General features: G+C 39.1%; 1 protein-coding gene across 1 annotated transcript; it reads left to right on the top strand.

Annotated features, from left to right (window-relative positions):
- The first annotated feature begins 86 nt into the window (after positions 1-86).
- On the top strand, positions 87-12,246 carry LOC114148373 (solute carrier family 22 member 4-like). The gene is made up of 12 exons (XM_028023602.1): positions 87-1,019; positions 1,641-4,007; positions 5,722-5,937; positions 6,442-6,545; positions 7,386-7,540; positions 8,354-8,525; positions 8,969-9,095; positions 9,159-9,247; positions 9,523-9,737; positions 11,109-11,291; positions 11,403-11,538; positions 11,759-12,246. The coding sequence occupies exons 2-12, from the start codon at positions 3,798-3,800 to the stop codon at positions 11,859-11,861; spliced, it is 1,710 nt and encodes a 569-aa protein (XP_027879403.1). The 5' UTR covers positions 87-1,019; positions 1,641-3,797; the 3' UTR covers positions 11,862-12,246.
- The last annotated feature ends 254 nt before the right edge of the window (positions 12,247-12,500 follow it).

Here is a 12,500-nt window from a genome sequence, read left to right as displayed (position 1 = left end):
CAAAGTAACAAACGAGAAAAACCAAAATGAACAGAAATCGGTACTGGCCAGGATAAGAGTCATCAATCTAAAACTAAAATATTAATTTTGTATGATTGTAAAAATTTGATTTTTTTATATATATATATAAAAGCCCCAAATAAAAAAAAAAGACTCATATCTTTAAAATTAAACTGTTAACTATTAGCTCTATCATATTGATTGGAAACGATCTAATTTATAATACCTGGAAATGTGAATGTGTGCGCGGGCTTCTCGGTATGTATGTATGCAGAAATGTTTTTTTGTATCAGAGAAAATCAGTTCCTATTGTTTTAAATATCAAACTGTCTTCTTACCTCATTATTACATTGTTTTAAATCTTACATAAAAACCTAGCCAAGAGACAAAAAAGTTTTTTGGGGGGTTTTTTGCCTTCATGCTGATGAAAATGTTCATTGTTTCACAAAATCTACTCAAACAAAAAAATTTATAGAAATGGATCAAAATAATGCATCTGTAATCATCCTTCTTCGTCTTTGTCCTGAAAAGGGTTGTTGTCAAAAAGGTGCACTTAACCAACATACAGAGGAAATGCATTTGTCTCATTTCTAAACTAACTAAAAGATTTTTGTGCAGAAAGTCTGAAGTGAAGAAATGAGCCAGCGGAAATGTTTTTGAGGGCTTTTGGCTGTGGTTTCAAATCCTTCACCATGTTTTGCTTTCTTCCTCCTGAACGACTTGAAGTATCCCAGTCTTCCAGTGTTGACCCGACAGGTAGAAAGACTCGTGTGTGTTTATCTATGCACCCTGTGTGACTCTCATCCGCATGACGGGCGTATTCAAGAAGACACCCAGCCAGACCGTCTGAAAATGAAACTCACGTCCATCATCTTCCTCCTCTGTCCGATGATGTCGTCATGACGCAATAACATGCATACGAGCTGCCGCTTTTTCTACTCTCCTTCACCTTCTTCATCAGCAATACTGGGATCCGCAGGGGGCCGGATACTGGAACCAGGTTCCAAAACCGGTGTGAGGTTAGTAGAGATGCACTGGCGGATCATGTTTGTTTATGTGTGATTTTAAACAAAGCTGACATAATCATTTTATATTTCTTCTCAAAATAAAAGTTTATCTTAATAAAAGGCACTGGAAAAATAGCATATAGTTACATAAGAGCTGTACGAGGAGATCAGGAAGATTGCATTTCGTTGTACAACTTGGATGCAGGTTTTCAGTCCCACTTCAGAAGTCGTTCATACGCTGCTGTGCAAAATGTCCTTGAAAAAGGATAAACCTGCAGACAGAGACAGAAAACACGTGTTGTAAAATATGCATCGAACAGATTTTAGCTTTGAATTTATTCTTCAAATGTATTTTTAAAAAAAATCCTATTTGCAGATTTATCGACCTCTCTCTATGTACAGTATTTATTTCCTTTGGACTTGTTTTTTAATGCGAAATGATGAAATGGGAGATATGCAAATGTAAAATTTGTCAAGTGTCACATTTCTTTCTGTAAATTTTTGTTTTCATTAAAAATAAGTGAGCAGCATTCAAAGATCGTGTTTGTTTAGTGATCGCTCACAAAAACCGAGCTAACTAAAATTTGGATTGCTTGGTAGTTTCTCTGATCTGTTTTTTTTGTTTGTTTTTAGATCTGGTGTTTAAACAAACGAAATTGGAGTCAAGTTTGAATTTTACGTTGATGATCTCTAATCCACACATCGTCAAATACGACACTGAAACTCCGTCCCATTATTCCAGCCTGATATTGGTGTGTTTTTATTACCTTTAGGGGCATAAGTATTCCTGCAGCTGCATCAAGTGTGGCAAAAAGATAAAGAAAACTTTATATTTGAATTTGTCTGGGAGAAAGGCTACTCCCTGTCATTTTCTTAATCGACAAAGTAGCACTTTCTCTGAATCAGTCCGATGTACTGCCAATATGTTTCGCTCTTGACCTTGGGAGGACAATAACACCAGCCCTGATAGGAAGTTGCTCTCTCTTCTCCTCTCACTTCTTGTAATTCAGAATATGCAGCCTGACCTTGCAAAAAAAAATAAATAAATAAACACGAGTCATATACTTTGCATTGTTACCTGCTCATATTTTCCTAGCTTTTAAACTAAATGAAGCAAATCTAAACTGAAATATAATGAAATAAAATACAACTTAGGGTGTAAGTGTTTTGCACACTGTGCAGAAAGTTGCTAAGAGCAGAGAAACCTGAGCAAACTGGTCCTGTTGAGGACAGACCCAGAAAACTGGACTGAACTGGACATTTTTTTTAACTGGCTTGATAATTTACTGCACTCTTAGCAACTCGTGCTTTCTGTTATACAGTAAGTCCAGTTAAACTATGACCATGTCACTTTAGTGTCGAAGTTCATTTAGAAGTCAAATCAAAGCAAAAATATAATGATTGCATTATCGTTGTTTCATGTAGTTTGTATTAGAAAGGCCCAAATTTCACTAGTGATCACCTGAATGTAAGTTGTGTTCAAGCTGAAGTATAATTCTCAGACATGTGGAGGAAGGTGAACTTGTCAGCATTTTGGCCAACATGTAAAACATTGAGTGTTGAGTAAAAACGCTGCATCCTGAACATACCATCCCAGTGGTGAAGCATGGTGGTGGCAGCATCATGCTGGAATGAGGGTTTTTTTCCACAGGAACTTAGAGGCTTGTCAAAGTTAATAGCTTTAAATGAAACAAATCCATGAGTTAGGATGGTGTGGAAAAGATCCCAGATATAAATCTAGCTTTGGTTAGAGATGCTCTCCATCCAATCAAATTGAGTTTGAACGAATTCGCAACAAAGAACGGGCAAAAGTTTCAGTCTCCAGACGTGCAGAGACGGAAGATCGCTTGCTGCTGTGACTCAGGAGAAATGTGGTCGGATACAAACGCAAGCAACACTTTTCAGATTTTTAGCTGGAAAAAAAAAAAAAGACGAGAATCTTGTTTTCATTATTATGCAATATTAAGAGTTTCCTTTCACCATAGAACATTTCTAGAAGTCCAAACTAATTCATTTGCGCCTTTTATTATTAAACGACGTAAAGCAGTTTGGAATATTTCATGAAGCATGAGGCGTTTTTTTTTTTTTTTTTTGCACATATATTAGAACATAAGCTGATGGACGCAGATAAAGTCAAACAAGTCATTTGACATCACTGCACACATTCACTGCACTAAACAGCATCTCAAGCCAACCTAACATCAGCTGACTGTTTCAAATTGGTCAGAAAATATCACCTCTTTTCTCTCCTTCTCTGATAAAATTCAGCTTACATAAACAACTTGTTTGAAATGTTTTTTGTTTTTTGTTTTCTTTTCAATATTTCAAATGTTCCTCAGAAGATAAGATCTTCTCAGGAAGAAGATATGTTTGGTTACAAAGTCACTACTGTCCCTTTTGTTGTTCTGGAGGATCCTGAGATAAAACTTTGAACTTTTTAAGACAGTTTTTGTTGAGCTGCTGTGACGCTGCAGTTTGAGGGTGAAATCGTACTTTTTAAATGAAAGGCGGATGTGAGGGGCTGGATGAGAGGAGGAGTTTTTCTCTCACTTGTGGAATAAAGGCGACACGGAGCAGCAGAAAGACTCTTGACACTGCAGCAACCAGAGCACAGATGTAAGATTTATGTGCTTGGTATTGCAGACATAGTACATTATGGGGAAAATTATGTGCAAGTAGCTAAAGTACGAGTGTATACAGTCTCTAGAGAGAGTGGCTCCCTGACCCCTGCATTATAACAAGTAGAGGAATCTGAATCTCGGATTAGTTTTGGGGGTTTAAATAAGGAAAATGCAGGATTACGAGGAGTCCGTGTTGTTTCTGGGGAGCTGGGGTCCGTTCCAGAGGAGAATCTTCTTTGTTCTTTGCCTCACCTGCGTTCCATGTGGATACAACATCCTGTCTGTCATCTTCCTGCTGGCCAGCCCCCCACACCACTGTGACATCCCTGCCCACAGTAACCTGAGCCAGGAGTGGATACAGGCCAGCATCCCAGCGGAGGTATTCTGAATCTGAGCCAGTGAAGGCATTCATTTTGGCAAAACATTTCAGCCATTACAGGATGTGGAAGTTTTACTGTTATCTTTATTGTTTATGATGTTATGTAAGTAAATTGCTCGCATCTGTTCAGGTGTGAATAACAAACTAAGCTGCTATTCTCCATTTGTTTTAACTGTTCGCCCTCACATGACCTTTACTATCAATTTCCTTCGTAATATATTGTTGCACGAGGCATAAGCTGTAGCAGTTAAAGATTATGCTCGATGCAACAAACAGCAGAGGAATAAGAATGCAGTAGCTGCTAGGCACACAAAGTGTCACAATTTCAGGTCAGGCCAAAAGTAGAGCTTTAGAAGATTAAACGTGAGGTTGGAAGAATCAGACGATTGGCTTGTAACAACTACATCAATTCATTAACTCATCTAATTTTATTTATTTATATTTAGTTATAAATAAATATCATTCCAGATAATAAAATTATTATAACAAATAGCATTTAGCCATTTATTTTCAATACTGCCTGATTGCAGTGTCCTGATTTCTATCTCATGAAATCTCTAGGCGAGGTACGGCCTGTCCGTCACAGGGCAACACAGAGACACACACACCCTCACCCACACACACTAGAGACAATTTAGATCAGCGTGTCCACCCATCCATCTCCAGCTAACGTTCCGGGCAACACAGAGACAAACAGGACAAACAACCATGCACACACTCACACCAAGGAGAATTTAGAGAGACCAATTAACTTAACAGTCATGTTTTTGGACTGTGGGAGGAAGTCGGAGAACCCGGAGAGAACCCACCAGGCACAGGGAGAACATGCAAGCTCCTTACTGCTAAGCAACAGCTCTACCAACTGCGCCACTGTTTCCCTGCTTCAGTTCACCTGATTGCGATTGATGGCTGATTAACTAATTAGCCCAAAAATTATGTTTCAGGAGTCAGGCCAGATTCCAGAGAGTTTACTATGCTAATTTGTTACAATAGAAAAATAAAATAAACAGTTTTATGTAATTAACATTCTTTTCAAATTCACTTGCTGAGTGAAAAGGTTTAGTTGTGCAGTGTGTTCTCACATAATCACCACCAGCGTTCAGTTGATGGTATTTCTTTTTTCTGCTTCGTCTGCTTAGCACACACAGCGCTGGTCTTTGAGAAAATAACACCTTTTGCTCTGGTTGTTGTGTGTATAAAAACAGGAACACTTTCTCTCAAATGCACACTTAATAGCAGTTATTATTTATGAACGAGAAATAAAAACAAATGGTAGTTGTCAAATATTTTAAGACAAATGTTGAGAAACACCAAAACCCACAGAATAGAGTGTATATTCTACACAGTCTAAACATGATGAAGTCTGAAACGTGCCCATTTAGATGACTTCTAATATGTAAGAAAATCATATTATATTTAACTACAATGGTGCACACAAACACTCAGTAAAGGCATTTTAGGAGCACTGTGTTACATTAGGATGCACAGATTTGTAGATATACTCAAATCATGTACTATCAGACATAAAATACACACAGATGTGAATAATTTGGTGGAAGGTTTCATCGTTGATACAGTTCCCATTCCTGACCTGACCAGTAACAACTGACCAGGTCAGATCTGATGCAGTCTGTTCTGGTACAGCTGCCCCGTCCTCTGTAGCAGAAAAAAATTAATAAATTGTGGAACTGTAATTACATTGTTTCCTGGTTAGCAGGTGGCCGGGCAGCCGGAGAGAAGCAGCTGCAGCCGGTACGAGCAGGACCTGGTTAGGAACCTGTCTGCAATGGGAGCCAGTCCAAACTGGTTGCAGAACCAGTCTGCGCCGGGATCAAGGCCAGAGGTTCTCCTGTCAAGCCTGAAGCGGGAGGGCTGTAGAGATGGATGGACCTACAGTACGCAGTACTTCCAGTCCACTGTGGTCACGGAGGTATTATCACTCTCTGTTTGGAATAAAAAAGCAGCATGAAGTTAATGGTTGTTTTAGTATCACAGTAACACACAGTAACACCCACCTCAGCTGGTTCTTTATGTTCAGACTCAGTCATTCTGAACTGATTCTTACTCATAAATCACTGCAAGGTCGTGACCTTTCCCCACAATCATTGACTGCATTTTGAGCATAATATAATCATTTAAACACGCCTCATGATTTAAAAAGAAAAAGAAAAACTTTTTGAATTTCTTTTTGTCTGAGCAGTACAATGTGTGACAGTTTGTGCTTTTGAAACATCTGAAACCGATGGCTTGACACAAAAGTTGGAGGTAGATAGAAAGATTGATGAAGCTCAACTAAGAAAACCTTCAGAGGAACAAGAAAGATGAGAGCTCTATCTGAGTGAATTGGTTAAGATGAACAAAACTGAAAGATTGAAGCTAGTTGTTGTTGTTTTTTTTGTTGGGGGTTTGAGCTAAATGTATGTTTTCCTCCCAGTTCGACCTGGTGTGCAGCGAACAGTGGAAACAGCCTCTGACTTCTCTCGTCTACTTTCTGGGAGGACTTTCTGGATGTTTCATCTCCGGACTAATCTCTGACCGGTGACTCTCCGTCTCCTCATTTAATGTTTGCAAAATGAAGTATCTACCCGTCCCCAAAGCATAAATGATTTATAAATTTGAATCATTTCTAAGCCGTTTAGTTATAGAATTGCCATGTTTTTTGATTGCATGTTTCAGTCTTGCACAGAAGTATAACGAATCTAAAAATATCTAATAATAATCTAAGCTAATAATGACGTTTACATTTTGTTTTTTGTCAAACAGAGGCCTTTTCATTATCATCAAACATCTGGTGATGACCTGCTTCCTTCATCAAAGTCATTTTCTTAAAATGATGGACTCAAAAATGCTTATAAATAGCATTAGAAAATATTTTCATACAGATTTTTGCTAATGTTTGGCTTTCGTTATCATAGCGTGAACAGGAACATTTATACAGTGCATTTGATTAACTGAGTAAAACCTATGAATGCAGTATGGAGGGTCTGTGTTTTTCACACATCCTGGAATTTTGAGCCTTTGTTAATTAAATAACAATTATAAAATACACAGCTGCACATTTGGTTTATCAGCAAAATTCACAATTTTAGGTGTTTGCAAAAGATACATCATAATATAACAAGATTTTACCCAAATTCAACTCTAGGTCAAAGGTTGAATCACTCAGATGATTAAAAGTAGCATTTTGTGTAAGAGAGTTGCGTGTTTTAAATAGCTCCTGTTTGATTTCCTTTAGCACAAACAGCCCAATTATTTACATTCAACCAATGAACACAATTAGCAGTTGAGGTTGAATAATGATGATCAGGATATTTCCTTTTTGCCATGACTGTATCTGTTGCATTTACGCCTGAGTCCTTCTCTGTTCTGGCGCTGCAGGTTTGGCAGGAAGCCCGTCCTGTTCGGGTCCATCGCCGTCCTCAGCATCTTCAGCAGTGCGGTGGCTTTCGCTCCATCCTGGCCTGTCTTCACTGTTCTCTTTTTTATGCTGGGCCTGGGTCAGATCGCCTGCTACATTGTGGTGTTTGTGCTGGGTATGTTTGGTTGTGGATCTTTACTCTCACCATCCTAATGTGTTCATGGCCACTCAAATCAGAAAACCTCATTTGTTTGTTTAAAGGTGACTTGTTATGCTTCCTTGAATGGGATAGGTGTATAGGCTAAGCAAAACATGTTCATTACTTCCATCTTAGAATAAGTTAATTTAGGGCCTCTTGTCACTTTAGATCTATGTGAGTGTGGGTGTAACTCAATATTTACACCCACACTTGAAAATAACTGCAAACAGATGCACAATTATACAGCTGTGCAAATTTGAAAAGCAGAAGTGGAGCCTCCTGCACAACCAGCAGGAATGCAGCAAATGGTAAGTAAACAACAAAACACTTGTCCTTTCCACCAGCCATTGTTCAGTGCATGCAGTGGTTAAATCCAGCTGACCAAACTTGCTGGAGATCTACTTAGGTTGGTTAGATGAAGGCCTGGACTCGACTAGGGTTGCTAGGTAATGGTGCAGTGTCCATTCATTATGGCTCAACATTCAGGCGGTTTTTGAAACAACTAATTTTTCCAGACATCAAAAACCATTTACATGTTGCATAAACTAGCTGCGTGGCTATTTTCAGAAGCAGTTGAGACCCAAAATAAAAACATGTAAAAAGTGAATTTTGCATAATAGTTTCCCTTTAAATGATCACATTTCAGAATAAATCTGTGTTAATTCCTTTTATCACGTTGTCATTTATTAGCATATATAATGTATTATGGATGTTAGAAATGGTCAGAACATATCATTTAAGCTAGAAACTAATATCAGACACAATAAAATGTCAGTGTTTTCTCCACAGGTTCAGAAATCCTTGTGGGCTCCAGCAGAATCCTCTTCTCCAGCCTGGGCCAGCCTTTTGTCTATGCATTCTCCATGATGCTGCTGCCAGGAACCGCATACCTGGTCAGGAGCTGGAGACACCTATCGCTCATCATGGCTGTGCCTGGCTTGGCTTGCATCCCCCTCTGGTGGTAAGATGGTCTCACTACACCGTTGATTTTATTTGTTTTTTTCGCAGTCCGCATCTTTACGCCAAGACTTACAGAAAAGGGATATAATACTGTAGTAACCAATTGATAAGGAAGCATCATCTCCTCCAAGGAAGGTGAATTTGCATCACAGTGCAAATTCACACAGTGGTGTGACACAACTAAATCAAAAAGTGTTCTCGCCAAGAACTGCAACACATTTGCTACTTTCAGCTGTAGTTCTTGTACTTGCTGATAAACAAACATAGCGCAATATTGTCTCACTCTGCTGTAGAAGTGACATTTAGTGTACAGTAGTTATGGCGTGAGCTCACTCCGTAATTAAGCTACTGGTTTTAGTGACCAAATGTGCAAGGGGCTTCTTTTTTGGGAGCTTTTGGACAACTGAGTCTACGTCCCTGATTGCGTGTCTAAATGTCGACCAGGCTGGTTCCAGAGTCTCCTCGCTGGCTGCTGTCTCGTGGCCGCTTGCAGGAGGCCGAGCTTCTGCTGAGGTCAGCGGCTCTGGTGAACCGAGTGGAGGCTCCTCCAGTCATTTTCCTCCCTCCCAAGGTAGGACCCACCAGCTGAACCTCGCTGGCAAATTGTAGGTGGTTTCTCACATTCTCTCGGCAGGCTGAAAAAGCAGCAGAGTCTGTCAGCTTCCTGGACCTGCTGAAGACTGCAAAGATTCGGCATATAACACTGAAGCTGTGGCTAATTTGGTGAGCTGCAACATTTTTTTTTGTGGAAAACCATTTTGTTTAAGATTGCATCGTCCAAGCAGATACAATTTGCCAAATCAAAGCTTCTTCTATTGAGAAGATTGAAAATAATTTTAAAAACTGCTATAGTCACGCCATATTTAAAGGTCTAATTTTGATCCAGTAAAAATATTTTGAGTTAACAAATATAAATTCCTTCTGGTTGTTTACTTAGAAATCTAAAATCATTTAAAATCAATCCGGTTTGGAGTTTAAGTCCGTTTCTTTCTTTGCAGGTTTTCCATGAGTGCCAGCTACTTTGGCTTGTCCTTCAGCATGTCCACTTTGTATGGCAATCTCTTCCTGAACTACTTCCTGCTCACAGTTGTGGAGCTCCCAGCATACTTTGCCAGCTGGCTGGCTGCGCGCAGCTTTCCTCGCCGTCTTTCATTCATCGGTTTCTCCCTGCTGGGGGCACTGGCGCTGCTCTTCATCCAGGGCACCATGAAAAGTGAGCATGAGAAGCATTAGACTGTATTCTCTGACTTTTACAGAAACGCACAATAAACAATAAACAACGTAAACAAGAAAACAAACCTCTACAGATCTGGGTATAAAGAGGAAAATCTGGCAAACATTTCAGAAAGCTTTACTTGAGTCAAAACTGATGTTGTTTCAATCATTGTGCAGTGACGTTATGAATGCAAACAGTGTCTAAATCTACCCTTTTTTTGTATTTAGTGTGTGCTTCTTCACTTCAACATCTTATTCAAACTCTATTAACGCCACACTGGCTTCTTCAAAATAATGAAAGATTAATGCATTAATCCAGTGCAGTGAAGAAGTATTTACCTCCTTACAGAATTCTTCTGTTTCTGCTATTTTGTCACTTGAATGTTTCAGATCATCCTCAAACATTGTATCAGGCAAAATTTACTTTAGTAAGAACAAAGTGTAGTTTGTTTCATATCATTTATGAGACAAAGATGTCCAAACAAACCTGGCTCTGTGTAAAAAGGTTATTGTCTCCTGAACCTAATGATTGGTTGTGTCATTCTTGGCAGCAGCAACTGACAATGAGTTTTTCACATCACTGTGCAGGAATGTTGTCCCACTCTTCTTTAATTTTTAATGCAACCACATTGATTAGACCACAGCAAAACCTTCATTTTGCTTTCTCGTGTCATTCATAAGAGAGCTCTTGCTAGTTGACTGTCCTGCTTGCATAACAAAAGTCCAAGATAAACTTTCATTTGTGATAGCAAGACATACTCCGACAACATGTTCTGCCATGACACTTGGTGTCAGAAAAGAATTTATGGCTCCTTCAGTTGCAACAAAGTGTCCAGGTCCCTTCACCATCGCACTAAAAACATTGTGTTTGACCGAAAGCATGATATTCAGTTTTATGCCAGTTGTAGTAAAATGCACACCTTCCAAAAAAGGTCCTATTTCATCTGATTGGTAAACTGAACATTCTCTTAACAGTCGTGGGGATAATCAAATAGTTTTTTGTTGTTGTTGTTTTTTTTAAATATAAGAAAAGCTCCCAAAATCTGAAATTTGAAAGAACGTCACTGCACTATAAAACAGCCAAGACGTATTCCCTGCAAGATATCAGGCAGAGCATGGAGAACAAGTGAATAGTCCATGACTCAATGACCATTAAGAGCTTCAGAAAGACATGGAATTAGCAGGTACAATTGTTTTGAAGAAAATAATAATTAAAACATTCAGCCACTAAGGCCTTTATGTCTACTCACTGCACAAGACTCCACTGCTGAAGAAAAGCTTGTTGAAACGAGTTTACAGTTTGCCTAGCAGCATTTACAAAAGTATTTTTACTACTTGTGGCCTCACAGCACCTCATCCTTTGTTGCAGGTTACCCAACTCTTACCATGTCCCTAGTACTGTTGGGTAAATTTGGTGTTCTGGCAGGAAATGGGGTGGTGTACACCTATACTGGAGAGCTGTCTCCCACAGTCATCAGAAATACGGCAATGTCTTCCTGTGCCATGTTCTCCAGAGTGGGTTCCTCTGTGTCACCATATTTGCTTGAGATGGGTGAGACCTTTAAATGCCTACAGATTGTAAGGGATCTAAAGATATCAATTAGAAACTGAGTCTAATATTTAACTCTATTCAGATGAGATTTGATTGGATTTTTGTCTCCAGCTGAGTTTAACAAGCTCCTACCCTGGATTACTTTGGGTGTTCTGTCACTTCTCGGCGTTCTTCTCTGCATCTTTCTGCCAGAAACGTTCCGACAGCCACTTCCTGATACCATTGAGCAGATGCCGGTGACACAGTGGTGAGTTTTTGCGATGCTTCAGGATATTTTGGGGGGATTTTCTGTGACCGACTAACACCAATTTGGGTACAATTGTGAGATGGAAAAACATAAATAGTTTTCAAAAATGTTGCAAAAAAATGACACGTTATCTGGGGTAAAGGGATCGCTGCACTGCAGTGATCAGAACACTAATCACTTAAAGCAGATACTGATGCATTTCTGCTCATCTGATTTACAGGTTTGCATGTCCCTGGGCCTCCAAAACTGCTTTGAAGGAAGAAGAAAAAATCGCTAAGGAGCAGACTCCATCAATTGAGATCATCTGCACAACTTGTTTATAAAGCAACCACTGATATCATATCTACCAGTACCAAGGTGCATGTTTTTTTATTTTGGAAATGCTCCTCGGTAACTGAAGGAGTTTGAAGTCATGCATCAACAACTCTTCCATACAGCACGAACGGAGGGGTTGTGGGACTCAGAAACAACCTAAACTCAAATTGACCTAAGAGTGAGAGACATGAAAGCACACGGCAGTCTGCTGCAGCAAATAACTTTTGCGCTTTGTTTTACTGAAGGACTGAAATGCTGGAACTGAGATGAGGAGCATAATATACGTAGAACTGAAAATGGAAGAACACTACGGAGAAATCCTATGATGGTTTTCTGACATAAGTAATTTCTGAATATTCAGTTAGTTAAATTATAAAATTGTTTTGGAAATTATTGGTGTGTTGGCAGCATTTTTGTCTTTTTTTTGCACTGCACATGAACTTGAACAACATGAACTTGAACAACAGGTGTACATTTAGCATTCAGGGTTTTAATTGTGCAGTGAAGACAAATATTCAGTTGTGCATATGTCAGGTTTAATATTCACAAACCTGACATATGCACAAATCAAGAATATGCTATTTTTGCTGTTCAATAAACTTGGATCATATGTCCTTTGCATGTTATCGTGACGATATGGGGGTCAT

This window comes from Xiphophorus couchianus, chromosome 7, assembly GCF_001444195.1.
Source record: "Xiphophorus couchianus chromosome 7, X_couchianus-1.0, whole genome shotgun sequence".
NCBI lineage: Eukaryota > Metazoa > Chordata > Actinopteri > Cyprinodontiformes > Poeciliidae > Xiphophorus > Xiphophorus couchianus.
Note: the sequence above shows the minus strand (reverse complement) of the source record. Positions and strands in the feature narration are given on the sequence as shown.